Below are 18,858 nucleotides of genomic sequence, written 5' to 3'. Positions count from 1 at the left end.
GGGTCTAGGGAGATCACGACGGCCAGAATTCACTGCACAGAGTACTGGGGAGGACAGAGCTACTCAGACAGAGAACTCTGATATCTGCAGAGGGGCCCCCTCCAGAATTCAGCTGAGTATTAATCAGTGTGTGCATGTGAGGAAACCATCCAAGGCCAGGGAAAGAACCATCCAAGGCAACAGTGCTCACACAGACTGAAAACCTCACTCTTCATATGGCAATGGATATATAGGAACAAAGACTTGCCTCAGTCGTAAGGACTAACTAGCCCTAGAAAGAACACTGCATGATCAATGAAAACAGAAAAATGAGGGAAGAAGCAGAGAAAAGTCAATGAAAGCAAAAGCTGGTTCTCTAAAAACTGATACACAATGATACTCACTGAAGTAATTGATGTGTACACTGGTCTCTAGCTACACTGATCAAGGGGAAAAAAGAGAGAAGACAGGAATGAAAGAGGTGATACTGATACAGATACTACAGATATTAAAGGATAATAAGGGAAGATCATAAACAACTTTTATGCCAGTAAATTTTATAATTTAAATGAAATAAATATATCTCTTGAAAAACGCAAATTAGGATTTACTGACTCTGGCATACAGAGTATTAGGGTGTGATTTATTCTCCCTTTAGAAAAAGCTCATTATTTCCAGAGATACTGTATAAAACAGAGCTTAAAGTCAAATTAAGGAAATGCTTTCCAATACAGATAAAAATTAGATTCTTCAAATGACCAGAACAGATAACTGGGCTCAAGCACGTCCTAGCTATATCAGTGCTTGTCAGAAATCCTCTATCTTGTTCTATATTTTGAAACTATATTTAAATTCTTATTGTTTTGCTCAAGAATAACATATCTGTAAGATGACAAATAGATTATTTTTATAAAAGAACTTGGAATAAATGTTACTCAGAATCTGAGAAAAAGTTTCTTCTACGATGTATGCAAAAATGTTTCAAGAAAAAGAAACCTCGTGAGCTTAACCACAGGTATTTTATTTTTTAAAATATTTTTCACACCAGAAGAAAACGCCCAAGGTCCCCCCAACCCTGTCTCTAGACCACCCTTACACAAAAGCCTCTTCTAGTTTCCAGTTTACCAAATTGCAACTACTGCAATTATTAAAATATAAAAATTATTTTTTTCCATTTTTACTCAAGACATATATAACTGTTAATCATATCTTTGACTAGCATGAGATAACTTACGTTTATATATTTTAGTACCAACACAAAAAAAACTTGGTATGTTAGCTAAAGGCTGACATTTCTTATCATCAGTAAATATATATTTTCTATTAGGATTTTGAAATATTGAAATTAGCTCAAGGACTCCCATTGTTACCTTCCTCGACCTCTAGGAGTTCAGCAATGATATAGGTTTGAAGATCGCCACACTAAAGGGAGCTGTATGGGAAATGATGTGTAGCAATGCCAACGACAGAATAAGAAAATTCAGTTATGTAAAAGTCTCAAGTTTCACCTGTCAATTTATAATTATATTCACTCAAAAAATGAGATCACAGCTTCCCTAGTGGTGCAGTGGTTGAGAGTCCGCCTGCCGATGCAGGGGACACGGGTTCGTGCCCCGGTCTGGGAAGATCCCACATGCCGCGGAGCGGCTGGGCCCGTGAGCCATGGCCGCTGAGCCTGCGCGTCCGGAGCCTGTGCTCCGCAACGGGAGAGGGCACAGCAGTGAGAGGCCCGCGTGTAGCAAAAAAAAAAAAATGAGATCAAGCCAAAAACTTTTGTCTATTTTTAAAATAAGTCATACTTCAAATTACCATGGTTTAATATTTAGTAGTATAATCCAGTGTTAATGATTTGAACCAAAAAACAAAAACCAAGAAAATGTCTAGGACTAGATATTTCTTCTCTATATAGTACTCAAAATCTCTCTCTTATTTCTCCATGGATACACTATCTATAAGCAGTAACAAAGAGCTGTTTGGTGAAATTTAAACTTATTTAAATTTAAATTTAGTTAACTTTGAACTCTTGTTACTCCCACACATGATTAATTTAGAAATGCTGTGAAAAAAGTCTACAGTGGAGGAAGAAAGAAAAGAGCGGGGGAAAGAGGAAGAGAAAAGGGAAGGGGAGGAAAGGAGGAGGGAGAGGAAGGAGGAAGGAGAGCAGGAGGCAAGGAAGAAAGAAGATGCGACCACAAACCTGCAAATGTTCTGATGTAACTTCTCCTGAAGTTCAATGAAGCTTTCATATCGATCTTTAGTAAACTTTATGTTTCGGAGAACTGCTACAACAGCATACGGGCGTATTTTAGCTGTCTGAAATTCGTTATATCATTAGAGATGGTAAATATTAAGGCTTTTCTTTGTAATATCATCTTGTAATAGAAAGTTAGCTGTCACAAATTTTCATTCAAACAAGTATACATTCATTCATTCAGTCAACAGTAAGATATAGTGGTGATAAGAGACAAAGTCACTGTCCTCATACAATTTACATTTCAGCAAAACCTCTGAAAATTTACTGAATTAATGAGAAAAAAATTAACCCTTAAGTAGTTTGCTCGTAGTTAATATTTCTATTAGTCTTTCCCCAAAAGATTTTTTCTAAATTTTATTAATATCCACAATTTAAACAATTATATCTCAAATGTATTTTAAGCAAACATTTGGATGTTATTTTCCAAAATTATTCATGGAAAACAAATGCTGTGTTCCCTTTCACTTCTTGGTAAAAAACTAAATGACAATTTTTAAGAGCTAGAGGCTAAATATATATCCATTTTAGCAAGTGATCAAAGAAAACTACATTTGGCAGAAGGGTCACCTTTGTCCCACCTTATAGAGATATACACAAAAGAGATGTTTTTAAAAGAAAAATAAGAATGGATCCTTATTACCTCTTCTGTGATGATCAATTTCTGGATTTCTCCATTAGGTATTACCCGTTTATACATTGGGGCCTTTATCCTAAAATATTAAAACAAACTTGCTCATTATTAAGCAAAACATTCGATAAACTAATTTATTCTGTGAACAGATGAACAGAACTAGGACAATGGGTTAAAGTTACAGCAAATCAAATTTGGGCTGAGTATTAAAAAACAACCTAATAAACTTTCTAACATTTCCAGATGTCTAAAAATGGGCTAGGGGTTTCCCTGGTGGCGCAGTGGTTAAGAATCTGCCTGCCAGTGTAGGGCACATGGGTTCGAGCCCCGGTCCGGGAGGATCCCAAGTGCTGCGGAGCACCTAAGCCCGTGTGCCACAACTACTGAGCCTGCGCTCTAGAGCCCGTGAGCCACAACTACTGAGCCCGCGTGCCTAGAGCCTGTGCTCCGCAACAAGAGAAACCACCGGGATGAGAAGCCCACGCACCACAACGAAGAGCAGCCCCCGCTCACGGCAAGTAGAGAAAGCCCACGCGCAGCACGGGTAATAAATAAATAACGTAAATCTGTTAAAAAAAAATAAAACAAAAATGGGCTAGGATGCCTCGTGGTAATGCGTGTCCTATCACTGGAGTCTTGGCAGAGGCTAGAAAACCTTTAACTAAGCAACTGTATAGGGGGCATTTAAACATCAGCTGAGGGGCTGGATTAAATCACCTTGAAGTTTCATTCCAACCGTGAGAATTTGAGCTTCTAAGAAAAACAGGGCTTATAACAAATACAGATGGCCTGGTCCCATCTGGACCTAACGAATCAGGATATTCAAGGGAAAGGCCTGATAAACAGTACATTCTGAAGGCAGAGTCCAGGTGACTGTTATCATCAGAAGAGGGTGGGAACTACTGTTTTAAGTCAGTGCCTTTCAAACCTCAACGTGCCTACAATCAACTGGGGAATTTGTTAAACCACATATTCTGATTCAATAGGTCTTGGGTAGAGGCTGAAATTCTGCAGTTCTAACAAGCTCCCAGGTGTTACAGATGATGCTGGCCCATGGACCACACTTTGAGTAGCAAAGGTTTTAAGTCACTTTCCTGATTCAGTCTCATCATAAAAATCATACGAGGTGCCTATTAAAAACAGAAATACGTATGGGACAGGTTTGGGAAACACACTGTAAGGGCTTACCCCTGACCCTAAAATATAAACATCTGACTGTCACGCAGAGAAGCACCTGGGTCAACCCCCAAATTGTAACCACATTAACGAAACGCCTAATTATCACCCTTTCACCAGCGCCCATCACTCATCCGGAGGCCTCACAGTTGCACAGTCTAGCCCATCAGCCTGAGGCGCTTACTCTTTTGCGACTGACTAGATAATGAATAAGTAATCAAAACCAAAAATAATTATTTTTGATAGCTTTACTGTTTCACCTCTTTTTCACTTCATATGTTCATCATTTTCATGTATTACATGAAGAGCTGGAAGAGGACTTAAAAATATTCTTCATTATAAATTAGGAGACCAAAACTAGAAAAGTCAATTAACTTGCCCACAGCCATCATAAGAGCTTCAGTTTTCCAGTTAGGAGGCCCCATTCCCAGCCTCCTCAGAATTCTTAAGAAAACAGCATATAGTTGTGCCCTCTCTACTTTTCTCTCAGCCTTTAACAAACCCAACAAACTACTCCAGTTGGATTACTAAAGAACTCACGTGAACCCATTAAAAAGTTTTTCAAGATGCCATAAAATCATTAACCACTCCAGCTTTAAAATACGCTCCCAAAATGAAAGGCTATGACTCAATATTCAGGCAAATTTTCAAACGGCTACAATCTAAAGGCTCCAATCATCCCCTCTATGCAGACCTAAAGCTGTGTACCTGTCCAACGAGTTTTTTTCTAGAAACTTAAACAGGGTTGCTGATAATGAGAGGCAAAGAAAAAAGAAACCCAACTTAGCCAGGTATTTAATGAACATACTCCCTTACCTTTCTTTGAAGACCTGAAGTCCTCGAACCAATCCTTCCAGACACAGGAGATCATATCTATTGGCAGGGACATCAATTTTGTAGAGAACAACATCAGAGGCCCCCTGTGCCTTTTCGTTACCTTGTTCCTTACTTATAATTTCCTTCTCAGATGTCTAAAACAAACCCAAAAGTTAAAATAAAACTAAATAAATCCAAATTCTTTTGAAAAAGAAGCCCTATAAAGTAGTAACTGCATTATTCATGTTCTTTCCAGAGCAGCAGAAATCTATCTAAAGCAAGGAGTGGGCCAAATCATGCCTGCCGCCTATTTTTGTAAATAAAGTGTTACTGAAACATAGCCAAGCCTATTCATTTACATTTTACCTACTGTTATTTACAAACTGCAACAGCTGAATTGTGACAGAGACTATACAGCCTTCAAAAGCTTGCTATCTGGCAGGAAAAGTTTGCCCATCCTTGATCTAAAAAGAAAATGAAAACACCAAAAAGAACACAGGGCAATAACAACAAAAGTGTCAATGAGACAAAGTAAAGAGAATTCACCAAATAAAAGCTATGTTGGGAATTGCCTGGAGGTCCAGTGGTTAGAACTCTGCGCTTTCACTGCCGAGGGCCTGGGTTCGATCCCTGGTCGGGAAACTAAGATCCCACAAGCCACAGCTTGCGGCCAAACAAAAAAAAGAAAAAAAAAGATGAAAAGATATGCAACTTTTTATAAGATAATGACTCTAAAAAGCTAAATCCTATGGGCACCCAAGCCTACAAGCAACAGGAGAATGAGAGTAATACTATAAAAACAAGCAAAAACATTTGAAGAGGGGACCTCCCTGGTGGTCCAGTGGCTAAGACTCCATGCTCCCAATGCAGGGGGCCAAGGTTCGATCCCTGCGCAGGGAACTAGATCGCTCATGTCACAACTAAAGATTCCACGTGCCGCAACTAAGACCATCAGCGCAGCCAAATAAATAAATGAATATTTAAAAAAAAGCATTTGAAGAGATCATCAGAAGCTTGGTGTAAATTAGAAGGGATTATAGGTATGATGGGAAGCAATCTAATGACAGTAAAAGGTACAAAGCAGCAAGAATGAAAGCAAACAAGAGGAAAAAGAGAGAAAAATACCACTAGAATAATTTTTAATGCAGTGGCAAAAAGCTTAGACTATCTCAATAACCACACTACAGATTTTCTTAAAAACAACCATTGCCAAGAAGTTAAATTCTGTTCTCTATGTTTACTCCAGCAGGGAACTGTATGTATACTGAAGAAATTTTCAACCAAAATGCTTAAAAGCCATATTCCAACTGTTAATGTTACCCACTAATTATCTGGAATCCCCACTTAACTGGAACTCCTGCTATTTTTACCACCAATAACCTGCTAAAATAACTGATGAATTCCTATCAAAATAAGTGATGATTTTTGTTTTACATGATGCTCTCCGTCTCCCACTGCCAAAATATAAGCAGTTCAAGTTACTGCCCAAAGAATTATAGTCCACACTTGCACAGCATGCAGAAGAATTCACTTCCTGTCAATAAGCGCTACGTGCCCGAGCCACACCTGAGGAATCAGAGTCCATATGATGCTGGGACTGCGCGGGGCTCACGGCGCTCATTGACTATGGGCTCCAAGGAACACCTCCACTGGCCATCTCAAACTCAGGAGGCAAATTTTTTAAATTAGGGAAAATTTAAAAATAAAAAAAGAAGAGGACGAAGAGGAGGAAGAGGAGGGAGCAGGAAAGGAGAAAAGAAATGGGGGGATGGGGGAGGATATGAGAAGAGGCAGGAGGAGAAATCAGAATTTAAACAGAGTTCAATTAAAGGGGTCAATAAAACTGCTAACATTTTAGTGAAGAAAGATAAGTCACCTCATGCGGGTGCTGGATTTCAGGGGGGACCCATATAAAGAAGGGAAGAAAATGTGGTAACTTGAGAAAAGAGGGCATCCAAACAAAAAAATGGCCTAATTCCTTTACAAAAAAGACACAGCTGCCTAAGCCTTCTTCCATTTTCAGTATCTCAGTTCATACAAAGATCATATGTGGGGCTTCCCTGGTGGCGCAGTGGTTGAGGGTCCGCCTGCCGATGCAGGGGACACGGGTTCGTGCCCCGGTCCGGGAAGATCCCACGTGCCACGGAGCGCCTGGGCCCATGAGCCATGGCCGCTGAGCCTGCGCATCCGGAGCCTGTGCTCCACGACGGGAGAGGCCACGACAGTAAGAGGCCCGCGTACAGCAAAAAAAAAAAAAAAAAAGATCATATGTGAAGACTGGGTTTGTCAATGCTAACAAAAATGTTATGGCAATCAATGACCACAGAAATTTCAGAGCCAGAGGGATCTATAGGGATCATACAATGCAAACCTCTTATTTCACAGATGAAAAGGAGGCCCAGAGAGGCAATGTAATTGTCCATGGTTCCACAGCTAGTAAGTGTGGGAGTTCGAACTATTACTCCATTCTTCTGATATCCAGTACAATGCTCTTAGATATCACAAAGCCTCAAGCATAATTTTGAGTTCTAATAAAATTAATAACAATTTAATATAAACTACAGAGTTCTCAGCTGACTTCTTAAGCATATGGATGCTCATTAATATAAAAAAACTTTCTGCAACATTAGTTAAGAAGCAACAGGAAAAACAAGGCAGAACAATATAGGTTTTTGTCAGTCTGAGGTTTTTTAAACCTTATTGTGTTATAAAACACTGAACAGATCAAGAAGGCTTGGGGTAAAAAATAATACTAATTACCAGAGACATATTAAATTATCTTTTTAGTTACAAGTACAGTGTCTCTAGTACATTATCATTATTAATAATATATTTGGTAAATAAAGCTATTTTTTCAACATTTTAATCATTATATAATCAGGAAAAGACCAGGAAAATGTTTCAAAATCATTTTTACAAGCAATTCTTCAAAAAGTAGAAGATCATTTTACAAGATCAATGTATAGAGTAATAAATGAAGAATGAATTAACGCTGGTTAAACAGGCACGGAGGAAGGTGGCGTGGGACACAGAGGAAGTGAAGGAGGGGGAGCCAGAGGCCAAGGAGACAGCAACTCCAGCTGAAGCAAAGTTTCCACTGCTCGTGGACCCCTTCCATCCGGTTATCTGCAAATGGCACCTCACTGCCCGGGAGACAGCTTCTATTCTGGGGTTACCTGAGAGGGTCTATCCACCTCCACAGCACTAGCCTGATGACTTGAGGGTACTGTATCAGAATAAGGCATGAACCCCTTTTGAGATTTTACACAAAGTAACACTCTTAGAACCAGAGCTTAGCCCCTTAACACAGAAAGCACCACGGCCCACAAATGTTCCATTTGGTCTAACCATAAGGTAACAAAGATAAAATATAATGAACTTATACACAGAATATTAGAGAAATAAATATCCAATACATACAATTTCATCAAGTTCCAGACCAAATTCAAAACATAGTTCATCAAATTCTTCATCAGCTAGGAAAAAAAGAGATTGCTAATTTTAATCTGTTCAGTACAAATGAAAATAGCATAGAAACTGCATTTTTTTAATCATCTTATACCAAGCATACTAAATATCAGGCATCAGATATCTCCATTTAAAAACGAAAAGAGCTTGACCAAAAAACATTTTTTAAGAAAACCAAAACTATTTTAAAAAGGGCTGATTCATCTAATATCAGCTACAGAATTAGGTTACCTGCACTAGGGAGTTTACACTTACTTGGAAGAAAAAAACTTGCTAAGCAGGGATCCAATGTAAAGTAGGCTCCAAATCACAGCTCCAACATAAAGGAATAACGTCATATAAATCCTATCATTTAAAATTCTCTGAGGTGGCCTGACAGTTGGCTTTGGAGCCAGATCCATCCAAGTTCGAATTCTGACTGTTCCACTTACCAGTTGAGAGCTTGGCACTTCGTGTAAACTTTCTGATTCCTATGCCTCATCCATAAAGTAGCATTTTACAGCCACTTAATTGTAGCATGCAACTGTTGGAAAGACTTAAATGAGTTCATGCAGATAATGGGCCTGGCATAGTGCCCTGAAACATAGTAGGTCTGCAACAATAGTTCTCTTCCTTACTTTTAAGTTATATCCTACTTTGCTTTGCCACCTGACACAGCATTGTCAGGGTTTCCTTGTTACCAAAAACTGAACACAAACCATCATTACTAGTATATTCTAGTAAGAAGCTGATCTTAAGATTCCTGTTCCTGACATTGAACTTCAATTTAACAAACATTTATTGAGCACCTACTATGTGTCGGCACTGTACTAGGTGCCAGGGCTACAGAGATAAATAAAATACAATTCTTGCCCTAACTACGCCCTACTCTAGTAAACCAGATGTGTAAATACAGTTATGGTAAGTGCAAGGTACCCAGTTGGCACAAAGGAAGCAATCAACTCCACTGACAGTCAGTGAAGGCTTCACAGAAAGGATGAACTTACTCGGCAGGGACTGTGGGGAATGAGACAACCGCATGGCAAATTTGGGACGTTTCATATGAATGAAGCGTGAGGTTCATGTCAGGAAGAGGTATGATGAAAAAAGGAGAAAGAAGTCAGCTCAAGATGCCAAGGGGTTTGCCCTCTGTCCTGCCTGAGGCAACGGGGAGTTACACTAAAGGATTTCCAGCTGGATGACAGCATGATTAGGCCTGCATTTTAAAGAATGGTGGTGGACAAACTGGAGCAGAGAATCTACTGCCACAGACAAGCGAGACAGTGAGGACTTGGTTAAAGCAGCCAGCAGTGAGTCTGAGGGAGAAGGAAGAATGTGCGAAACGTCAGGGGCAGAATCTGTAAGGCTCAAGGACTGACTGGGAGGTGGGGACAGTGAGTGAGCAGGAGACGTGTGCAATGGCTCCCAGGTCCCCGGTGCAGGTGAATGGGTATCATTAGGGCAGGAAATAACAGAGGCCCCCATGACCCCTGCCTCCTGGTACTCACACCGTTCACGTCTCAAACAACCACAAGAGTGAGCTGGGAAGCTAACTCCAGCCCAACCAAGCCTTGAGATGACTGCAGGCCCAGCTGGCACGACAGCTTGACTGCAACCTGGAGGAAGACCCAGAGCCAGATCACCCAGCTATGCCACTCCTCCCTCAATTCCTCTCTCAGAAACTGTGTGAAATGATAAAGGCTTGTTGTTTTACCCTTCTAAGTACTGGAGTAATTTGGTATGTAGCAAAAGATAACTAACACAGACTTCAGTCCCTGGACATAAAGTGCTGCCATAACAAAACACGGGAAAACATGGGGAAGGCTTTGGAATCAGGAGGTGGGCTTTGAGAGTGTAAATGAAAACCTAAAGCGCCTTGACAAAGCTGTTAACAGAAGCCTCAGTCTCTGATAAGGATGCAGGTGAGGATATGAAGGAAAGTGAGGAAGTGTTATTGGAAACTGACAGAAGGAGTATCCTTTTTATGTAGAGGCAAAGTTTAGCAACACTGTTGCCTACAGTTATGGGGACTAGGGAAAAGGTACCTACTCAACCAGGTGACTTAACTAACCTTTCCAACCAGTGCGGAAAGTGTCGCCTGGTTTAGACTCTGAGAGAAGAGATAAACTAAACGGAAGACTATTAAACAAAAAGGAGCCAGGACCTAATGGTTTTAAGAATCCTCAGCCTCCCCAGATGTAAAAAAAAAAAAAAAAATGCTGAGAAATGGTTCTGAAGAACCTAGGGGGAGGACAGCAATAAAGAGGCAGATGTAGGTAATGGACTTGAGGATATGGTGGGGGGGAAGGGTAAGCTGGGACAAAGTGAGAGAGTAGCATGGACATATATACACTACCAAATGTAAAACAGATAGCTAGTGGGAAGGAGCCACATAGCACAGGGAGATCAGCTCGGTGCTTTGTGACCACCTAGAGGGGTGGGATAGGGAGGGTGGAGGGAGATGCAAGAGGGAGGAGATATGGGGATACATGTATACGTATAGCTGATTCACTGTGTTATAAAGCAGAAACCAACACACCATTGTAAAGCAATTATACTCCAATAAAGATGTTAAAAAAAAAGACTTCTGATCAAAGAGCAAATCCAGAGCATTTCCAGGGAAACGTGGTCGAAAGATGAATCAAGGACATGATTGTAAAATCTTAAGACGCAGTAAAATCAAAGGCACTGTTCATTCAGACAAGAGGCGCTACATATAAAGAAAATAAGGGTGTGCCTCAAATTTCTCCGGTCACACAGCTGAGCTTAAATAAGAGCCCTGTATCAGCAGAAGCCAAGGTACAAAACAGCTTATTTCAGAGATCTGTGGGCGGTGTGTCTTTTGACTAAGGAAGTGGAAACCAGCAAAACTGACCAAAGAGCCAGAAAGTTTAACCACAACAACAAAAAAAACATATGCAGAAACATGGCAAGCTGGAGCTGAAAGGGACAGAGACGGGACAAAATGAAGGCTTTGAGCCCCCAAAATTCTATCGGTGGGAAGTAGACCAAGAAAACTAATGAGCTGTAAAGTACGTGCCTTCTTTCACCAAAAAATAAAATAATGAGGATCACCCAGAGAGTGGAACCAAGAGCCTAGAAATTAGGGCAGAACCATGGACAGTGATCCCAGGCCTGGAGATCTGACCAAGAACATGCAACACTTTCCAGCTCAGCTTCAGAACTGCCATAGACTAGTAACTCCTTCGTGTCTCCCATGTTCCCCATTCGAAGGAGAATGTCCTATGCCTGTGCCACCACTGTATGTTAGGTGCACGTGGGGCAGATAACCTGTCTCTTTAGTCTCTCAGGCCAAGAGTAATTCTACTCAATCAGCTCTACTTAAGGAACTACACCCGAAGAGCCCCATCCACAACTGGACCCGATTTAGCTGATGAGACTCTGGTTTCTGAGCTGCTTCTGTAATGGGATGACACTTCCGGGGGCCTTGGAGGGCGTGTATGTGGCATGCGGGAGGAACATGAATCACTGGGGGCCAGGGGGCAGACTGCTGTAGTCAGTCCCCAAGATGGCCTCCAAGAACACCTGCCTCCTGGGGTTCACACCTTTGTAGTCTCCACCCACACGGTGCCAGAGCTGGTCTGTGTGACCTAGAGAATATGGCAAGGGATGGTGTATCCTTTATGAGATTTAGTAAAAACTGTGGCTTCTATCTTGAGCACTCTCAACTACCTGCTCTCTTGGACCTCTCACTCTGGGACAAACAAGCCGCCATGTTGCAAGCAGTCCTATGGAGAGGTCCAGGTGGGAGGCACTGAAATCTCTGACCAAAAATCAGCAAGGAACTCAAGCCTGCCAACAAGCACTTGAGTGAACCCGGAATTGGACTCTCCAGCCCCAGTTAGGCCTTGAGATGACTAGAGTCCTGACACTTTTACTACAACCAGGTGAGAGGCAGAACCACCCAGCTAAGCCACTTCCCAATCCTTGAGCCTCAGAAACATATAACAAATGACTATTGTTTTAAGCTGCTAAATTTGGGGGTAATTAATTATGCAGCAGTAGATAACTAAATGGTTACTTAACAAATCATGCAGAATCATTAAAATACACGGAACCCTCTACTGAGTCCTAATTATCATACAATTTGTTTTATTCCTTTCAGCTGTATTTCATGCACTTAATCAACAATGAAATCGTGATCAATGATTCCCTCTAACAAAATGACACACCTAAGTAACTACATCTTCAAGGTTCATGATATACACAGGTGGCTCTGGCCGCATTGCCAGCAATTACACCAAGGCAGAACAGGGCCAGAATTGAAGAACAGTGAAAACAAACCAGTTAACAAAAAAACGAGTGGCAAGAGGAAACATCTGAGCAGAAAGGCGATAAAAAAGGTAGACTAAGGAGACAAAACTGCCCCAGAGGAGCAAAATGAACAGAATCAAAGCAGCCTGAAAAATATCCTTTGCTTATCTTTGATAAGCAAGTAAGTGGTGAAAGGCAATGACTGATGACACAATGGAATTTAGGACAGACAAAAAGAAAGCCCTAGAGGGACTGAAAACAAAAGAGGGAATGGGGATAGAAAAGAGTGAATGAGACATTACCTGAAAACAAGGAAAAAAGAGGAAGACAGAAAAGGGGGGAGGGGGTAAGAAACAAGGTGGATCCACACTGCTTGCAAATGAGATGCTTTGCCAAACATGTTTTTCCAACTTTGACCTCAACCTAATTTACATTTAAAAGATTTCAAGAAAGAACATGTGAAATATAAACTAATGATGAGTATTATTTCTGACCCATCTGAAGTACACCTCAACATCAATCTTCCTGACTGGAATTTTAATGAGTCAGTAGTCCACAGATAATTATAGATAATCAAGCTTACCTGATCTTTCTCAATATGGAAAAGAAGGGGAAGAGGCATCTAGAGAATATATTAAAACATCAGATGACAGTAAACAGGTTATAAATCATCATTTTTTAAAACCTGACTTATTTCTTACTTTCCCAGATATGGATACACAGGTGGGAGCTGATCACAGATGTACTGAACAAATTTTTGCTACACACCATCTTGTGTAATTCAGGTATATCATACACAATTAGTGAGAAGATGGTTTAGAAGGATGGATAAGAAATATAAAAAAGCATAGTATGAAATAAAAAGTATAGGGAATCAGAGCCCTGTTTAGAGGACAAGAGTATTACCTCTATTTTCAGGGACTTAGGGCAGAACCCTAGGGAGAATAACACTTTAAGAATACAACTGACCCTTGAACAAGGCAGGGATCAGGGGTTCCCAGCCCTCCACCAAGTCCATAATCTCTGTAACTTACAGTTGGCCCTCCTGGGTTCCGCACGGGAGGATTCAACAACCATGGATTATGCAGTAGCTTAGTATTAACTGTTGAAAATAATTCCTTCTATAAATGGACCCACCCAGTTCAAACCTGGATTGTTCAAGGGTCAACTGCACATAGTATCTAAAAGTGCACCTTAAGAAACGTTTTAAAAAGCTAATTTTATTTTCACAGTAATATCTTACTGTAGGAAGCAGTATCCGTTAAACCGACTAGGCCTTTGTTATATTGAGCCCTAAAACCAAAAACAGCTCTCACAGACCAATTATCACTGCTGTCACACAAGCTGATGATACGGGACATGGCAGATGTCACTTCAACTGCTACATGTATAGGGTAACGGATAATCGTACTTAATATTTCTCCCTTTTTCTTTTAATGGTAGTGTTTTTAAAACTGAAGAGATGAAGCGTAGCCTGAAGACTAAGCCCACCAAGTAAAGACTCCGTCACTCTGGGCTCAGCCCACGTTACCACCCTATCTAATGCTGTTCTTAGCACAATATCTTTTCTGTTTCCCTGCTAGCACTTAACATTATCCGAAATCATCTTATTAATATGCTGGTTTTATTATCTGCCTGCTTCATCAGAATGTGAACGTGGACCTTATGTACCCCGTGCACCGCTGTGTTCCCAAAGTACTTAGAACAGTGCCTGGCACATAACAGGCGCTCAGTAAACGTAAATAAAAGTAAAACTAGGAAAGAAGGCCGCCCCCCCCCCACACACACACCCTGTTGCTCACAAATGGAGTTCCCACAGCGCTCTTCTTATTGCACTTAATGAACTACACTCCAGAGGGAACCCGGAGCTTCATTCCTATTCTATCCCCTGGCATCAGACACGCAGCAAGCGCTCGATATCGCTGAATGAAATGACACAGTGAGCCCAGCACGTGCCGGTGATGCAACGGCACCCGCGGAGACACGGGTTCCCAGAGGCTACATCGGCCCAGCAGGGCCGCCGGGGACTCTATGCCCTCTCTATCCAGAACTCGAACGCCCAAGGCCAAAACCTGCGGGGCAGTATGAACATTGCCACGATGCCTTTTTGCAGGGGGTCCCAGCCTCTGAGGAGAGGCGCAGAGCCCAGGCTGTCGGACGTGTACTCACTGTAGGTCCGGCCCAGAGCTCGGAAGAGCAAATCGCGCTTCAGGCTGACAGTCGGCATGGCGAGTCCGGACCACTGCGCCTGCGCGGCGAGCTGGCCGGGGCTTGGCGACCGAGATGTGTAGGACCCGGCCCCTTTCGTCGGGCTGTCTTGAATAGCGCCAGTCTTCTTCCAAAAGCTCCGCCTCTCTTTTCTCATCTGAAAGCAGGTAAATTGCCACCACTAACCTCAGTAAATCTAGTTTCGTTGGGTGAATAAATTATAGGCTGAAAAGGGAGACAGGATCGGATAAAATGGGCTAGGATTTGATGGGCAATAAAATGAACAGCCCGCGAAAGCCCTCACGCCTCCAACACACTACGGACGGAGGACGCCAAGCTGGGGGGCTGGGCGAAGGGAGAGTGTGTTTGGGGACGGGACCTCGTGGTGGAGAATCAATCCATCTGGGAGGGGGTGAGCCTGTGAGTAGGCGGGGTCTGAGGCGGCCTGGAGAGAAGGATGTGCAAAAACAAGTAGTGGGAGCGAGAGAAACTGTTAGTAGATCTGCTTTTATCTCATTCCTCGATCTCCTGCACCCTGCTACGTGTTACAACTGTGCTTTTTTGAACCTTACATCAGCACTATTAGGGAGGCTTCCTTAGAAACGTCTTTTTAAAAGAGGAAACAGACTGACATTTACTCGTTGTTCTGTATAGGCAGATGCTGGGCTCAATCCTCTGCCAGCTTAGCAGATCTCCTTCTAACAACCCTCAGTGTAATAGGCAAAATAACAACCCACAAATATATCAAGCCCTAATCCCCAGAACCTGTAACTGTTACCTTAAATGGAAACAGTCTTTTCAGATTAAGTTAAAGATTTCCAGATGGAGCGACTCTTCTGGATTATCAAAATGGGCCACTAATATGTATAAAATGGATAACTAATAAGAACCTGCTGTATAAAATAAATAAAATTCAAAAAAATAAAAAATAAAATTAAAAAAAATAAAATAAAACTACCAATTCAAAAAAAAGGGGGAGGCCTAAATGCAATCGCATGTATCTTTATAAGAGGAAGTTAGAGGGAGATTTGAGAAAAACAGAAGAGGGAAGGCAGTGTAACCACTGGAGCAGAGATTGGAGTGATGCAGCCACAAACCAAGGAATGCCATCAACCACCAGAAACTGCAGAGGCAAGGAAGGATTCTCTCCTAGCCTTCTAGAGCAGTCCTGTCGTGTCTCTGGATACACTGACTTGAGCTCAGTGAAACTGATTTTGGACTTCTGACCCCAGGAGCTGTGAGAGAATAAATTTCTTTGTTTTAAGCCACCAAGTTCGTGGAAATGTTACAGCAGCCATGGGGGACTAATACAACAGGATAGGTGCTACCATTATTCTCATTTTACAAATGGTAAAACTGAGGCCCACTCTGAGTCACCCAACTCAGAAGGCAGAGCTGACACAGTTCCATAAGGGAGCGTTGACCTTATCCTCTCTATACTGTACAGTAAGGGCCCCAAGGCCATTCAGGTGAGGGGACATAAGCTGGGAGGGATTTAGGTCTCTCTGACTGCCATTCAAGCAGTTTTTTACTATATTAACTTCCCTCTATAGTTGCAGGCAATCCCTCCCCAGTATGCAAAATAATAGACTGGCAGAGGCCACGTCAATGGCAAATATCTCCAATGCCAAATAAAATTCTCTGCTCTCAAACTGGTACTCAGGGAAAAAAATGAATCAATGAATAAAGGACTTCCTGAATTATTGCATGCTGACTTTCTCTCCTTTGGGCACCCCAAGATGTTCTGTGGCCTTTAACCTCAGTTTCCTTACCTGTAAAGTAGAGATGATAATAATGTACATCTTAGAGAATTATTGTAAGGATTAGAAATAATACTCATAAATGACAATCATAGTTCTTGTGTCTTAAGTCCTGGAAATTGGGCATTGTCATTATTGTTATCTTCCTAGTCAGTTTCTTGCTATTCTCAGACTACCCAGAGGCATTCTGTTCCCATCTCCCAAATGCCACAACTCACCCATCCTGCTTTTTATCCTTGCTCACGCACAGGTGCCCTGTGCCTTCTCTATGACTAGCTAAACTGTTAGGATAATCTAATGGAAAAGGGAAAACTAGGCCACAAGTACTCACCACAAATGGCATTGGCTGACAGATAAGGAAGATATTTGGAAAATGTTGAAATAGTATATCACAAAATGTAGATATGTGCTTCTCTTGTCTAATTTTAGAGCCAGCCTGAAAGCAGGAATGAGATGGCAGCATTTCCTAGAACTGAAAGACGGGCTGGCCAATAAACATGAAAAAAGCTCTCCATACATTAGAAATTAGGAAGATGCAAATTAAAATTATAATGATATACATTTTTATACCCACCAGATTGGTAAAAATGTGAAAGTCTGACAAAACCAGATGTTGGCAAGAACTTGGCAGTATAAATTGATACAACCAATTTGGAAAATTATGGCCTTACCTACCTAGAAAGGCAGAGCATGTGTGTACCCTACTACCCAGCAATTAGGAACCCAGGAATACTCCCCAGAGAAACTCTTACCCATGTGCACTGGAAGACCAAATAAGAATATTCTGTTACAATGTTCATTATAACAAAAAAGTGGAAACATCCCAATGTCTATCAATACTAAAACATGTAAACGATTATAAATTCATACAATGAAGCACCACACAGCTATGAGAATGAATGAACTACAGCTGCATGTATAAACTTGGACAAAAAAATAAATAAACCACAAAAGTATATATACAGTATGGTGCGACTTATATAAAAATGAAAAATAGGATAACCTAAAGAGTATATTATTTAGGCATACATAAATAGATGGTGAAACTAAAGGAAAAGGAATGAGAAACACAAAATCTGAGACTAGTCAGTTCTAAGTGGGATAGAAGGGACGAAGCCTAGGGAGTTGAGATACCCAAAGGGTTTCAAAAATATTGGTAGTGTTCTGCTTTATCTAGTATACCTTTAAGGAAGTTAAGATGAAGATTGAGGAACAAGAGATAAATGTGGCCCTCTTTTTGCGGGGTGAAGGAGACAAACGCTTGGTGGCCTATACCTGAGTAGAAACACAATTGGAATACTTCATATTCGATTTTGTTTTAAGTTTTTTTTTTTTTAAGAAGGGGCATTTTTAAGAGTTTTATTTAAATTAGAATCTAATTTATGATTATTTTTCTTTATAGTTTCTGGGTTTTATGTTATGTTTTAATAGGTCTTTCACCACGCCAATTATTATTTTTTTAAATCACATATACTTCTTAGAGGACTTGAATGGATTCTTTTTTTTCTCTCCATTTAAATCTCAGATCATTCTGAAATTTGTTTTGGTTTTGAGAGATGGTGAATTAACCAGCTTTATTTTGTTTTCAAACAGCTCTCTAGTGAGCCCAACAAAATTTATAAAATAAACTTCTTTTTCCCCAGAGATTTGAAATACCTTTAGCACATATTAAATTTCCATATATATTTGGGTATATTGCTGAACTATCTATTCCATTGATAGAACAAAGCTATTTTAATTATTATAGCTTTATAATACATTTTAATATTTGAAAGTGTTCAATGCTTTTTTTCAAAAATTTCCTGACTATTCTCTCATGTTACTTTTTCTACATGACCTTTGTATTCTGTCAAGTTCTGCAAAACATTCTTTTGATGTTTTACTAGGAATCAAATGTAATTTATGGGTTAATTTAGGAATTTTTCTATCCAAGATCCGCGGCTTCCATGCAAGTTTTTGAACATGTCAGGCAGTGGTCCACCTTAGATCCAGCAGTTTCCTCTGTTACAGTGTTTTTGCCCCCAGACTCCTGCAGGGCCAGCTCCAACAAGTCTTCTCAGAAAGAAGTATCCCTGACTATACTATTCATTATGGTTATTAGATATAAATGTCTTTCCCTGATAAAACATAAATTTCATAGAGCAGAGACTTTTGTGTACTAATATACGCCAAGAGCCTTAAACAGTGACTGGCACAGAGCAGACCCTAGATAAATATTTGAAGTTTTCTTTTAATGATAGGAATATCATATATTTATATAATTAATAATATATCATTATATATTATATGTACTGTATTATCTTTTCTTTTTT

At 40.6% G+C, this 18,858-nt stretch overlaps 1 protein-coding gene across 3 annotated transcripts in view; it reads right to left on the bottom strand.

The window, feature by feature from the left end:
* Positions 1-14,866, bottom strand: part of FARSB (phenylalanyl-tRNA synthetase subunit beta) — a 68,386-nt gene extending 53,520 nt beyond the window's left edge. The window contains exons 1-5 of one of the 3 annotated variants that reach the window (XM_024763178.1): positions 14,748-14,866; positions 8,277-8,332; positions 4,857-4,913; positions 2,874-2,943; positions 2,177-2,292 (exon numbers count right to left, since the gene is read on the bottom strand). In XM_024763178.1, coding sequence (XP_024618946.1) covers positions 2,177-2,292; positions 2,874-2,943; positions 4,857-4,913; positions 8,277-8,329 — 296 coding nt within the window. In that variant the 5' untranslated portion in view covers positions 8,330-8,332; positions 14,748-14,866. Of the gene's footprint in view, positions 1-2,176; positions 2,293-2,873; positions 2,944-4,856; positions 5,012-8,276; positions 8,333-8,755; positions 8,848-14,747 lie in introns of those variants that run through there. The other 2 variants (XM_024763177.1, XM_024763179.1) reach the window with 2 other exon arrangements.
* Between the last annotated feature and the right edge of the window lie 3,992 nt (positions 14,867-18,858).

This window comes from Neophocaena asiaeorientalis, unplaced genomic scaffold (assembly GCF_003031525.2).
Source record: "Neophocaena asiaeorientalis asiaeorientalis breed wild unplaced genomic scaffold, Neophocaena_asiaeorientalis_V1.1 scaffold86, whole genome shotgun sequence".
Lineage (NCBI taxonomy): Eukaryota > Metazoa > Chordata > Mammalia > Artiodactyla > Phocoenidae > Neophocaena > Neophocaena asiaeorientalis.
This window is presented reverse-complemented; position numbering and strand designations above follow the sequence as displayed.